The following is a 14,996-nucleotide window of genomic DNA, read 5'->3' as shown; positions in this document are numbered from 1 at the left end:
TAGAGAGAAATTGAATTTAACTATTACTTTTTTTGCTAAGTCTTGTGTATACCATATCACCATGAATCCACCCAATAACCAAAGTCACCACTCACAGATCCCTTTAAGATATAGGGAATGGAGGTAACTCTCAGAGGCATTCCCCCAGAGCTTTTAACTTGGAGCAGGCTTCAGATAGTATATGCTGAGGTCTTGCCCTCTGAACACCCTGCTAAAAACGACTTTGGAATTATTTTTAAATGTCTCAGGATAAAGAATTTATGGAAAGAATAAAGTTAGTTCATAAATCCAAAAACTTTTAATTAGAAATCAACTTAAAATGACAAAAATTAATTAAAATAAAATAAATACGCAACTTGCATCACACCTTTTATAGTTGAATGAGACTGTATTTCTTAAGCCAGTCAGCTCTGGCATTTTGCATATGGATTAGTATCTTAGCACATCAATACTCCAGTAAGAGATGGAGTTAGTGAAGAGTCTATCAATGGAGCAGAAGGTCAGAAATGCCAACATTTGGCATCTCTAAAACTGCCCGCTACAGGCAAATTCAATCGTAGTAAATATATCCATATTTAGAACTTCCATCTGAACATCTTAAGGCCTAGATAGAGTGGACATGGGGAGGATGATTCCTATAGTGGGGGAGTCTCAGACCAGAGGGCACAGCTTCAGACTAGCAGATGTCCCTTTAAAACAGAGATGAGGAGGAATTTCAGAAGGTGGGGAATTTCGGAATCTGTGGCAGCCAAGTCATTGAAGGTTGATAGGTTCTTGATCGCAAGGGCATCAAAGGTTATGGCAAAAAGGCAGGAGAATGGTGTTGAGAGGGATAATAAATCAGCCATGATGGAATAGCAGAGCAGACTCGATGGGATGAATTGCTTAATCCTGCTCCTATATCTTATGGTCTTATTTTCAGTGCAACTTTGGAGACACCATATTTTTCTTACTTTAAATTTAAATTGATAGGCCTAATCGTTCCAACAAGGAGCTGAGTAAATTTTTACAAATACCAGTGAAGTGTTCTATCATCTGTGAAATATAAAGGCAGATCAGGGAGAACCTCTGGAAAGTTGCAATTGGAGTCTGTTGATAATTAAGAATAATAATCAGGACATTTTTAAGCAAGTCAGGCACTCAATAATTGCAACAACAACTGGCTGATAAAATTACATTAATTTTATTGGGAAAAGGTTTGGAACATTTGGTACTGTGCTCTAGACTGCTGGCAAAATCATTAAGAGTTTCATACATAGAATGTTGCTTCTTCCTCTGCAGGAGCGAATTGTAGCGACAGTGCTAGCAATTTCAGAGTATAGGTCAAATATGTCTAATTTTGCATTGGATGCAGTGATCACATTCCTTTCAAATGTCTGATGATCAGTTAGCTACAGTAGAGCATGAGAAATGTGGCACAAGATACTGTACAGTAAGCTATGTGTTCTAATTTATTTAAATGTGATCTTGAAGAGAGGCTGAGCCAAAAGCCAAAAGTAATGGATTTGTAGAGCAGGAGATGGAAGATGATATTTTAAAAGGTTTCTGAAGAAATGAGACACTGTTGGTTGTTGAGGAATGTTGTTCATTTACTGGAAATTTTCTATCAATTTCATCCATTCTGAAATGAAGGAAGAAAGGAAAGAAAAGAAGTTTGATTGAGTTTAGCTTCATTGACATGGCTAAAAGATAAATATTTCAACCAATATTATATTCTCTTTTGTACTTGTATACAAACCGTCAAAGTCTAGTTTGCCATCGTTGTTTTTGTCACCCTCTTTCATGTGTTCATTAATTTCCTCTTCTGTAATGTCTTCTCCAATGGCTAAAAATAAGTTCCGTAGCTCATCCCATTCAATGAAACCATCAGCATTCCTATGCCCAAGGTAAACATTCAGAGAAGTGTGTTACATGGATTGGAAAACAGTTACAGAAAATAGTGTCAGAATAAATGGGTCGTTTACACAGGCCTAAAGTATTTATGTAACTGGTAGAGTGGCCCAAGAGCCATTCTTGCTTCTCACTTAATTATCATTAGTTAGTGACCAACAAAGTCTATGTATTCCAATTTTCCAAAGACATTAAAATAAGTAGTAGGACATGCTGTTATGAGGATACTTAGATGTTGTAACAGGATATAGAAATATTGGATGAGTAGTTGAAAACTAGCAAATGGAGTTTAACGTAAGAATATGTAAGGTCACGCACTATGGAAAAAGCAATCAAAAGGCAGAGTATCATTTAATTGGAGATGGTTTCAACCAATGTAGTTTGCCTTGGGATTTAATATATGAAAAAAGACCAACATTTGTTTAGCCTGCCTTCTTGTAGTCACATAACATAGTGAAAATGGGGTCAGTGGTTAAGCTTACTAATACTTTCAACTATTGAGCCGACAATTAACCTAGGAATTTTCATTAGAATATCTCCAGCGATGGTGAGCTCTAGGAAAGATCAATTTACATATATATATTTGTTGGAACATGTTGCAAGTTACTCAAATTGACTATCCTAAAATATTATGCCTTTTATTCTGACAGTACACAACAACCATTCCCTTCATCGTCAATGTGCATGGTTGTTATTAATGGATACATGAATATGCCCAAAAATAAAATTCAATATAAAATCATAAAATATTGGATGTGTTTGAAACAGAATATTTATTAGGTCTCCCAACTGTCTGACGCAGCATATGGTTTTCTGATTATGCAAGATATCAGAGACGACTAGCCTTCAATACCCAAAACATTGGCTGTTCCTGAACCCTGACAATCCAGTCCCCACTGTTTATGGTCAGTATTCCTGCTTCATTCCATTCAACTTTTTGATAATATGAAGGTCTTTAAAAAGGCTCTTTTTTAGCACTATTGCCTCATTTTCAACTTGATTCTAAACCTGTCTAAATCAGTAATTCAAAGTAATGGAAATGTGGGATTATACATGGCCCTGGGAACTCCACACTGTGCAACAGCTCTCTCTCAGTTCCTTACAATGTTCCTACATGAAATTATGAAACTTACTTTTCTGCTAGTGATCACAAGCCAATATCTTAAATTGCTCTTCTTGGTTAGAGAAGTGATAAAGACTTATTGCTTCTCTGACTGAAAATATGGACTGACACAGAAAGAAATATTCTGTCAAGTTTAGGATTCATTTTTAACCATGAAGGTCATCACAAGTCAAACTCACTGATCAAATATGCGAAAGTACTCTGCCAACTTTTCTTCATATTTTCCTTTTGCCTCCTCATTCGCCTGGCGCACCATCATCACCGAGAACTCTTCAAAGTCAATGGTGCCGTTTCCTGAGATACATTGTGCACAAAGTGATAAGAAGCAGTAAGAGGGAGCCCACAAATAACATGATGGAGAAATCACCACCCAGGAAGTTGTACCTGAGCTTCAAGCCTCACCAACATGGGTGTGTGACACAAGGTGAGATGAAACCAGAAGAACCCTAGTGAGCGGTTGGGTCGGGGGCAACCCTGTCAGCTTTTTATGGGACACTGGAGGATCCCGAACCACTGTCAATGGCACTAATATAAATAACGCAAATTGTGAGATACAAGGTCAAAATATCCTAAGTGGACTTACAGGTCATTCACAAGTAGGACATGTGAGTGTACCATTAGAAGTTAGAATAGGAGATATAGCTTTAGAACATTAATAGTGTTGGTGGAATTACACAGGGAGCAGGAACATATACTGGGGAATGATTATATGGCCAAAGCAGGGCTTTGTTTTGACCCAGTTAATTGTATGATTTGGCTGATGTCAACTGGACTGAATAACATACACAACATGCAGATAGCAACATGAGAATATCAGGATAGAATATGCACAATCGGTGAAATATGGATAAAACCAGAGGAGGTGAGCAATGATCAGAAGGTGCAGCAAATTATTGCACAACACTCAGCGACATTTGCATGGCTGCAGAAGGAAGGCTGGCAGTGTGAGCATACAAAGACCAACCCCAAACCACTAAACCAATATGGGTTTCCCAAAAAAGCAGAGGAAGATGTAGGTAAGGTAATACAGAGTTTGGTACAACAAGGGATTCCGAGGGCAGTAGCCTCCATTAATAATTCACCCATATGGCCCGTGAGGAAACCAGATGGTAGTTGGAGGTTGACAATAGAATATCAAGAGCTGAATAAAGTAACCTTGTTAACAGCCCCAACTGTAGCAAGTAACCCAGAAACAGTGTCAAACAGAATGAAAGACACAATGGTTCACAGTTTTAGACATAAATAATGGGTTTTGGTCTATCCCACTAGAATGAGAGTGTCAATACAAGATTGCATTCACCTTTCAGGAATAGCAGTACACATGGAATGCCCTACTGCAGGAGTTCCATAATTCCCCATCTACAATTCATCAGTGCTTAGGGGAAGGGTTAAACATTTTCAAAGCCTGAGTGGTTGGTACAATACATTGATGATCTACTCCTCCATACTAAAACCAAGCAGGGACATTATGAGCTACTGACAGAACTGCTGCAATTATTATATACATTGGGATTAAAGGTAAACCCTAAAAAAGCACAGGGAATGAAACAAGAAGTTAGTTATTTAGGAATAATCTTGACACTGGGAAAAAGTTTTCTGGGCAGTACAACATTTCGCCTACATAGGGACTTACAACTTACAATACTGACAGAACACACCCCCATACAATTACTGTTAGATGGGAGGATTAAAGATGGCTCAGGAAGCCAAATCAGAATTGCCAGCTGAGCATTGCTGTTGCAAGGGAGAAATATTAATGTAAAGTGAGTAAACATTACCCCTGTGTTAGCTGATAACCTGGTGTACCAAGGAAGTGAACATGAGTGTCAAGTTATGATAGCAAATGTTCCCAGGGGCCCATTTGTATCAAAACAAAAAGGAGGGGTAGAAGCAGATCAGATAAAGTAATGACTGAGAACAAAGACACAAACAAAAAAGAAAAACCCTTCTTTATAATTTTTGTAGATGGCTCCTCATCAGTACAGGATGGTGAAAGGAGAACTGTGTATGGCATATATGTAAAGGATGAACATGGCCAGGAAAGGTATAATATAGCTTTTAAGTTACCCAAAACCATGAGTGCACAGGCAGCAGAATTGGCAGCTGTAGCATATGTGGTTAGCCACCCAGGACGTTTTCTGCCAGGGTCAGTTATACACTCTGATAGTATGTATGTTTGTAACAGCCTTACAGAACATTTGCCTCTGTGGAAAGCCAGGGGGTTTGTTTCAGCTGACGGAAAGCCGCTCCTATCTGCTGCTTTATTACAAAATATATTTGAAGAGGCAAAGGGTAAAGAATACAGAGTCATGAAGGTGAAAGCCTACTTTAAATGATCTCCTGAGGGAAATAGAAAGGCTGATGAATCGGTGAAGCAAGGTGTTTTATCTGGGCAGGAATGGCAGCCACAGATTGGGGAGATTGGGAGGTAGAAGAAACAACATAAGAAATGGATTTAACAGAGGAGCAGAAGAAAGATTTAAAAAATAATAAAACATTGACAGAAGGCAAAAGTTCTGAAATATACAAAGTGCAAAAGGCAGTGTTTGTCAAAGATGGAGTTGTCCTTCATGAAGGAAAGCTTGTGGTTCCAGAGGGAGGAAAAACCAGATGATCCATTGGTACCATGATCTATGGGAGCACCAGGGGTGCAAAAGCACCCTGGAAAAGATCAAGGAAGTGGGCTGGTGGCCTAAGGTGAAGGACGATGGAGAGCATTATGTCAAAAATTGCTTTATCTCTGCACAATATAATCCTGACAGAAATGTAAAGAAGGGAGCCTTTCGACACACCAGACCAGTGTATGGGCCTTGGACTAATTTGCAGAAAGATTATGTTGGTCTTCTTCCCATCCACCCCAAGAGGGTACAAATATATTCTGATAGTAGTAGATACCTTTACAAAGTAGGTGAAAGTTTTCCCAGCTCAGATAAACACAGTAGAGGCCGCTGCAAAAATTTTATTGGAAAGGACGTTCACTCACTGGGGACTACCCCAGAGTATCGAATCACATCAAAGCAGACATTTCACAGCCCAGATATTGCAGGCTGTCATGCTACTTTTAGGGATCAAGCGGAGATTTCATATACTCTATAGACCACAGTCATATGAAATTGTGAAAAGAATGAATCAAACACAAAAAATTACAATTGCAAAAATGGTGCAACGACGTGGCAGGTAGTTTTGCCTTTTAAACTGATGATAATAAGGAATACAGTGGCATCTTCAACAAATTACATTCCTTATGAGCTCATGACTGAAAGGGACATGAGAGGATTGGTGGATTACATTTGACAGAACCTGAAATCAACGGAATTGTGTCAGAAAAGTGGGTACAACAATTGGTAGAAACAGTAAAAGAGCCCACTTATGTGGCAGCCCACCAAATAGGAAAGAATAAGCAACAGAGTAAAACCTACTTTGACTCAAAAGTCAGTCCCATAGAATCAGCCCAAGACGAAGAGTGATGATTAGAATACACCAACCCACCTCATTTTTAAATTGAGAGTTTGCAGGGCCCTATGAAATTATAGACCGAGCAAGTCTTTCAGTAAACAAAGTACTGACTTCTCCAGTGAGTGCTACCATATCAACCAGCTGAAATTGGTGGGGGAGAAACAGGAATGTTGTCACCATCAGCACATAACTATTGATCTACACAATAGCATTGATTTGGGAGTCGAGGATGGAACAACTGTTCAAGAAGATGGGAACAGGCCATCTCAATGGGGTGATGTTCAATTCCTTCATCCTGAGAACCAGTGGATTTTTGTCAAAAAACCAAAGGAAAAGGAAAATATGCCAGTGCTTGTCTCTCCTATCCCGAAACAAGATTGGGTGAGAAAAAATGGACACCTTGAGTCCGAGGACAATTGGGAGTCCAGATTGGATGATCTAGAAAAACAAATAGAAAATATGGACTTAAAATAAATTAATATTTAAACTGGAAAAAGAGCAGAAATTACCCTTGTGTTTAATTCAACATGAAGAGAATAATGTATTTCCTTGCGATGGAATTAACCATGACTGGGGCCATGGTCAGTCTTGCTCCAGAGCTATTATAGCCATTACACATTTGTCAAGAGTGATGTTTTGCTTGGAAAACACTCAGTGAACAAATACAAATCTTCTCAATGGACATGGGTAATAGAGGCTTACGAAAGAGAAATGGAGGACTCAAAATTGGTAGTATATTGGCTTTATGTGTGTAGTGAACTACATATACCTGTCTGGACACGCCTCCTGCTGACTGCTCCTGCGGCTCCTCCCACAGACCCCGGTATAAAGGCGATTGAGGCCTGAGCCCAGCCCTCAGTCTCCAGGATGTAGTATGGTGGACAACTACTGCTTGTTCTTTCTTCCAGTCAATAAAAGCCGATATCTCGACTTCACGTCTCAGAGAGAGTTATTGATGGTGCATCAATTTTATTGACTGGAAGTTTTAAAACATGGAAAGCGTTTTACGTCTGGAAAGATTGGATTTGGACCCCCAAGCCCCTGAAGCAAGCTCTTGCCTTTGAACTCTGGCTTGCATGCTTCTAATCATACTTGGAGGAGGTTAGTGCAACTGAACCCGCTGTTATGCACCGAATTCTCCTCTCGAGGGTCACCCCGAAAGTTTACTCACTTATCAGAGGCCTGCCGACCTACGAAGGGGCACTGGACGCCCTCAAAAGACAGTACCTGCGGCCGGTGAACACCGTCTACGCAAGACATCACTAAGCTACGCGATGGCAGCGGCCTGGAGAGTCGAGAGCCGAGTTTCCCCGAGCCCTACAGACACTCGTGCGGACGTGCGATTGCAAATCACTCACGGCGGAACAGCATGCGGAGCTCCTCATATGAGACGCCTTTGTTACAGGAATCAGATCAGTGTACTTGCGCCAGCAGCTGCTGGAAAATGCCGATCTTACCTTACGCTCGGTGATCGAGACGGCCGACACGCTGGAGGCTGCTCTGCACAACGCTGACGCTGTCCAGCCGCACGATCCCCCGCCGGTTCCGTGGACACCTCAGACCCCGCCACCGCCGGTTCCTGCGAGCGAATTCGCCAACGCTGCTGCCAGTTGCGATTCCACGAACTCCCCGAACCCGACCACAGCTGCTGCCAGTCGCAAGCCCGCACAGTGTTACTTCTGCGGACTCGAAAAGCACCCCCGAAAACGCTGCCCGGCCTGAGAAGCGACCTTCTCCAGCTGCGGGAAGAAGGGCCATTTCGCCAAGGTCTGTAAGTCTAAACCACGAGCGGGGTCGGGCAGCGCTGCTTGTGAGGCATGGGGGCCGCCATCTTGCCTGCCCGCCTCATGCGAGGCATGGGGGCTGCCATCTTGCATGCCTGGATGGGGGCGGCCATCTTTGTCGGCGCCAACATGCCCCGCCCCCTACCCACCGGTGCTTACCGGGCACCAAGACGGCGGTTCAACTCTGGCCACCGTAACCCTCGACCAAAGCGCCCCACACCAGCTTGCAAGGTCAATGATGGACATCCTGGTGGAGGGGCACAGGACTAGCTGCCTGTTTGACACGGGCAGCACTGAGAGTTTTATTGATCCGGACACAGTGCAACACTGCGGACTTGTGACACAACCGGTAAGCCAGAGGGTCACCTTGGCTTCTGGGTCGTATTCCACAGACATCCGGGTGGGTTGTGTAGCGACATTGGTGCTGCAGGGCACAGAATATCGGAACTTTGCGCTACTGGTCACGCCTCAACTGTGCGCGCCTGTGCTATTGGGGCTGGACTTCCAGAGCCACCTCGAAAGTGTGACTATGGCATATGACGGGCCCCTCCCACCACTCACTGTCAGGAATCCTCAGTTTTGTGGGACTTCGCCATATACCCCGCTACTGACCACACACACACACCGAACCACACATCCCACCCAGCACCATGCCGACAGCTGCGCCACTGACACCACTTGCAGCCTCTCCACCCTCAAGATCCCTCCCCCACCGCTGTTCGCCAACCTGACCCCCGACTGTAAACCTGTGGCAACTAAAAGCAGGAGGTACAGCGCGGGGGACAGGGCCTTCATTCAGTCAGAGGTGCAGCGGCTGCTCAGGGAGGGGAACATTGACCCAAGCACAAGCCCTTGGAAGGCCCAGGTGGTCGTTGTTCGGACCGGGCAGAAAAATAGGATGGTCGTGGACTATAGTCAAACCATCAATAGGTTCACGCAGCTTGACGCGTACCCCCTACCCCGCATCGTGGATATGGTCAACCAGATAGCTCAGTACAAGGTGTACTCGACAATAGATCTGAAATCCGCTTATCACCAGCTCCCCATCCGCCCAGAGGACTGCCCCTACACCGCCTTCGAGGCAGGCGGTAGGCTCTATCACTTCCTGCGCGTCCCATTCGGTGTCACAAATGGTGTCTCGGTCTTCCAGAGGGAAATGGACCGGATGGTGGACCAGTGCCAACTGAAGGCCACATTTCCATATCCGGATAACATCACCATCTGTGGTCGGATCACAATGCTAACCTCCAATGATTTTTCCAAGTGGCCAAAGCCCTGAGCCTTACTTGTAATAGGGACCAGTGTGTGTTCAGAACCACCCGACTCGCTATCCTTGGGTATGTCGTGGAAAACGGGGTCATTGGCCCTGATCCCGACCGTATGCGCCCCCTGTTAGAGCTCCCTCTTCCCACCACTCTCAAAGCCCTCAGACGGTGCCTGGGCTTCTTTTCCTATTACGCCCAATGGGTCCCCCATTACGCAGACAAGGCCCGCCCCCTGGTCAAGTCTACCACTTTTCCCCTCTCTGCTGAGGCCTGCGCGGCCTTCAGCCGCATTAAAGGGGACATTGCCAAAGCAACGATGCATGTGGTGGATGAGACCATTCCCTTCCAAGTAGAGAGTGACGCCTCCGATTTCACGCTGGCTGCTACCCTCAATCAGGCAGGCAGGCCAGTAGCATTCTTTTCTCGTACCCTTCAAGGCCCTGAGATTCAGCACTCCGCGGTGGAGAAAGAAGCCCAGGCCATAGTGGAAGCTATTAGGCACTGGAGGCACTATCTTGCCGGCAAAAGGTTCACCTTGCTGACCGACCAGCGCTCGGTTGCGTTCATGTTCAGCAACCAACAGCGGGGCAAAATCAAAAATGATAAAATTTTGTGGTGGAGAATAAAACTCTCCACCTACAACTATGATATCCTGTACCGGCCTGGAAGGCTCAATGAGCCCCTTGATGCCCTATCCCGGGGAACGTGTGCCAGCGCACAGCTCAACCAGCTATACGCCCTCCATGCACATCTTTGCCATCCAGGGGTCACCCAATTTTACCATTTTGTGAAAGCCCGGAACCTGCCATACTCCCTTGAGGACATCAGGATGATGACCAGGGACTGCCAAGTCTGCGCTGAGTGCAAACCGCACTTCTACCGTCCTGAAAAGGCGCAACTTATCAAGGCCACCCGCCCCTTTGAGCTACTGAACGTACACTTTAAGGGCCCCCTTCCCTCCACCGATCGCAATGTCTACTTTCTCAATATTATCGACGAGTACTCGCGGTTCCCCTTTGCCATCCCCTGCCCCGACACCACTACCAAGTCCGTCATAAAAGCCCTGCGCCAGCTCTTCACTCTGTTCGGATATCCCTGCTATACCCACAGTGATAGAGGGTCCTCCTTTATGAGTGACGAGCTGCACCAGTACCTGTTGGCTAGGGGCATTGCTACTAGTCGGACCACGAGTTATAATCCCCAGGGAAATGGACAGGTGGAGAGGGAGAATGCCACAGTGTGGAAGGCCACACTTTTAGCCCTTAAGTCAAAAGGGTTGCTGGTCTCTCGATGGCAGGAGGTCCTCCCCGAGGCACTCCACTCTATCCTCTCTCTGTTATGTACGTCCACCAATGCCACCCCTCACCAGCGCCTATTCTCTTTTCCCAGGAAGTCTGCCACTGGGACCACCCTACCAGCTTGGCTGACATCCCCAGGGCCAGTGCTGCTCTGGAAACATGTGAGGAGCAATAAATACTCCCTGCTGGTCGAGAGGGTTCACCTTGTACATGCGAACCCCCAGTATGCTTACGTGGTCTTACCTGATGGGCGGGAGGACACGGTCTCCGTCCGAGACCTGGCGCCCGCAGGAGCAGCAGACCACTACCCCGAACACTCCACGGTAACTATGAACCCTGTACCCGAGGTGACACCGCGCACACCGAGCCCTACACAGACTCCTCACGACACTCCTATACCGGGTGTCTCGTACGTGCATATACCAGGCGCCTCGCACACGCGTGAGGGATCACTGACGCCTAGTGGGCTGACACTTCCAGTTAGGTTCCTTCCGGAACCAGCACAACTACCGTCTCCGGTGCAATCACCACCGGCATCTGTGCAATCACAGCTGGTGCTACGTAGATCGCAGCGACAGATTCGATCACCTGATAGACTTAACCTGTAAATATACTTGTAAGAAACTTCGCCCCATGGGGACTCTCTTTTAAAACAAAGGGGGGGGGGGTGAATGTGGTGAACTACATATACCTGTCTGGACTGCTCCTGTGGCTCCTCCCACAGACCCCTGTATAAAGGCGATTGAGGCCTGAGCCTGGCCCTCATTCTCCAGGATGTAGTATGGTGGTCAACTACTGCTTGTTCTTTCTTCTAGTCAATAAAAGCCGATATCTCGACTTCACATCTCAGAGAGTGTTATTGATGGTGCATCAATGTGCAAGGACAAAACCCTAGGTATTCCAGAAGGTACAAAGGTACAGTTCCTATGCAATAAAATTCTAAAGCTGACATTATTCAGTATCCCAGAGGGAATAATCATAAGTTAGTCTGTAGGTCCAATTATTGAGCAGCCTTCAGGCAATGATGGCCATGATAGGATTACAGTTCTGTGGGATCACACTCATGTGAATATTGAGTGGGGCAGTGATCTACACAAGAGGTATATTGACTGGGGTGGTGGTTCCCCCCCCCCTTACATTTCTCAAGGGTTGCTTCCATCATTATAAACTGCCCACAGGAGAATATAGTACACAGGGAGAGTAGAATGGGGAAGGCACTAAAGGACCAGAAGAAGAGTTTTTGTCAGGGCCCAGGCCCTTTCCAGGTTTTCAAAACTATAAGAAAAATCTCTACTCCAAGCCCACAAGTGATGGAAACTACACCAGAGCCTACATGTAGTGAGACCCAGCATAATACCGATGGGGCAGGATTAGTGTTAGAAGATACAAGGGAACTTGTCACCTTGATGCCAGGGTACCATGGGTAGGTGATCTTCAATCTAACTAAAATAGTGGAGCCAGAATGGTGTTCACCTACAACAAAATGATTATTTACTTCTCCAGCAAGAGTGATTTTAAGCCAATCAAAAATAGAAGGAAAATAGGACTATTGGAATAGTGGGAGTAGGTTATGCATCAGGGGTAGCAATGCTCAACACCCTAGATATACCAGAATTTGAAAACCAGATACAGTCACTCCAGCAGAAAACAAGGGATGTTACTGGAGAAAATGATCAAGATCAGGTACAAACTAATCAGACTAGTCAAGATGCATCCCAGGTAACTGGATGCGGTTAAATTTCTGAAGCCTGTTGAAGATTCAACAAATCTGATTATTGACCGCATAGACCTCATGTCTAGGGAAATGCACAAAACTGAGATCTGTGCTACATATGTTAGTTGGTTGCTTGCCATGTTTGGCACTAATCTATTACAAATTGATCTACAAATTGGATCTCAGATGAGCATCTAAAAGAAAAGGTCAGAGAAAGGGTGCCATTGTGTCGTATTAGAAGCTTTACAGTAACCAACAGAGTACTGGGTACCTGTGATAATGGTCAAGGAAGGTTTTATGTTGGAGTAGTTCCACATTCCCCGACATGAAAATAATTCAAACTATCCTTTGAAAAGGGTTCACAATGTCAGTAAATATCATGAGAGTACATGGATATCCTTAAGTAACCCACCAACACATGCTATTGTTATGCATAGCACTGGGAAAGAGATGGATTTATCAAGATGCCATCAAGGGGGAGACCACAGATCTTGTCTAGAAGAAATGACAAAACAGAAGCTTACAAATTGTGGTTTCAGTACTTATTAAAATTGTTCATTGTCTATTTTCCTGTGAATAATCAGTCTTTTTACAATATGCATTGGTGAGACAGACATATTATGTAGCAACAACGCCACAGGTTATAGCAAGGGATAGGAACAATACTCTTTGGAAAGTCACAATGTCACCATAGGAAGTGTGACTTTAGATCTGGTCTTTGGAGGATGAATTTTGCCTCAGCCAGTAGGAGACACAGTAATGAAGGAAAACTTCAAGATCCAACGCACTGATGCAGATGAATATCTGTGGGACTATGTCGTTACTGAGTTGCCACCAATTCTTCACTTGACCGCAGACTGGACATGTGTCATGGAGGAGGCCAGGGAGATCATCCATCAATGGACTAAACGCACTGAAGTAATTAAAACACACGCTAGTAAGGCAAATAAAATATTGAGTGACCCAGGCTTTTGGAGTAAGTTTTGGAATTGGGGGATAAATGTTCAAATACATCCATGGGTGAGAATAGTATCACATGCTGCCGTAATACTAATTTTATGCACCCTGATAATTGTATTAATCGATGTATATCAATTGAGAAGATAGAAGGCTGAAATAATGGAAAAAGTAGAGGGTAATGCTTTCATGAATCTGCAGAAATGATTGTCAGTATAAAGTGAGTGAATTTAGTAATAATTGTTAATCTTATTTATAAAATATAAGTGTTGCACACCTACTGCGGTTCCATGGCAGTCCTGTGGGAAGTCAACTGAATGAGAGGAGGAGCTTGTTCTGGCCAACATCTCTCTCCTCTTGATCCAAAGATATTTATCTTAGGATCAAGAGGAGAGATGTTGGCCAGAACAAGCTGCAGTCTACAATTAATGGATTTGATTAAACAAGGACAGGGGTAACCTAATCAGAGCAATTGGATGTGGACACAAGGAGCTTCAGGTAATGCCCCTCTAAACCTAAGACCATTCTCAGATGAGTAGTGACTTATAATGTAAAATGCCAGAACTACCAAATATGCAACCTGTAATCTCATTAGACATTGTCTGGGTTGCCTCATTTAGCTGGTTTGGACCAGTCAGAGTTGAAAGATGCAAATACACGAGGCTGGGTTGGACAGAAACATGAAACATTGTTGGTTGTAGCCCTGGACTAGAGCCAGTAAGAAGGTGACCCAGGTAGGTTAGTGACCTTGAGCCAATGAGATGGAGATCCACCAGTTCAACTGATGAGGAACACTATAAATAGAGTCAGGAGCTCCAAATACATAAGGGCGATAACTCTCCAGCAACCAGAGACCAACCAGCACGGATAAGGAGAATCCCATGGACACGTGGAGATCAGTACCACGAGGAATGCCTGGCCAGTGTAAACTCTCTTCCCTGATAAAGAGTTCATGGAGGGTCAGGTAATCCCAGTGGAGTGTACACAGGTAGTTAGTTTGTGAATCCATGTGCTTTTCATAGTTGAGACAATAAAAGTTACTTGTCGGTAAATTCAGATTCTCTGTGCCTCAGTGATCATTATTACAAGGGTTGACTCTTGTAACAGCAGGGTCTCAGAATGGTCTTAAACTAGGATTGTAATTTCAAAATATGGGATAGGCCATTTAGTGCTAAAAGAAAAAATTCTGTTTTTAAAAGATTGCAAATCATTGGGCTTTTCTGTCTTGGAGGGATACAGAGACTCAGTCAATAATTGCATTTAAACCTTTGATGGATAGATTTATTTTATATTAAAAGAATCAAAGAATATAGCAATATGATGCCAGGAACATACTTATTAAGGTAATTAAGCAGCCATGATCTTATTGAATGATGGAACATGGACAAAGGGGAAGAGGCGCAGGTGAGTATCTTTTTCCTGCTCTAATTTCTTATGCTCATGAGACCAAACACATAAACGCTTCAGTTACAAGGCTAATTTTAAGGCTGGGTTTTCTCCAGAAAATGT

The 14,996-nt window shown here is 44.1% G+C and overlaps 1 protein-coding gene across 1 annotated transcript; it reads right to left on the bottom strand.

Annotated features, from left to right (window-relative positions):
• Positions 1 to 1,164: 1,164 nt before the first annotated feature.
• On the bottom strand, positions 1,165 to 3,302 carry LOC140735958 (troponin C, skeletal muscle-like). The gene is made up of 3 exons (XM_073061582.1): positions 3,193 to 3,302; positions 1,739 to 1,875; positions 1,165 to 1,621 (listed from the first exon to the last, which is right to left on the bottom strand). The coding sequence occupies exons 1-3, from the start codon at positions 3,270 to 3,272 to the stop codon at positions 1,590 to 1,592; spliced, it is 249 nt and encodes an 82-aa protein (XP_072917683.1). The 5' UTR covers positions 3,273 to 3,302; the 3' UTR covers positions 1,165 to 1,589.
• Between the last annotated feature and the right edge of the window lie 11,694 nt (positions 3,303 to 14,996).

This window comes from Hemitrygon akajei, chromosome 11 (assembly GCF_048418815.1).
Source record: "Hemitrygon akajei chromosome 11, sHemAka1.3, whole genome shotgun sequence".
NCBI lineage: Eukaryota > Metazoa > Chordata > Chondrichthyes > Myliobatiformes > Dasyatidae > Hemitrygon > Hemitrygon akajei.
The sequence above is the reverse complement of the archived record's forward strand: the minus strand, read 5'-3'. Positions and strand labels throughout refer to the sequence as shown.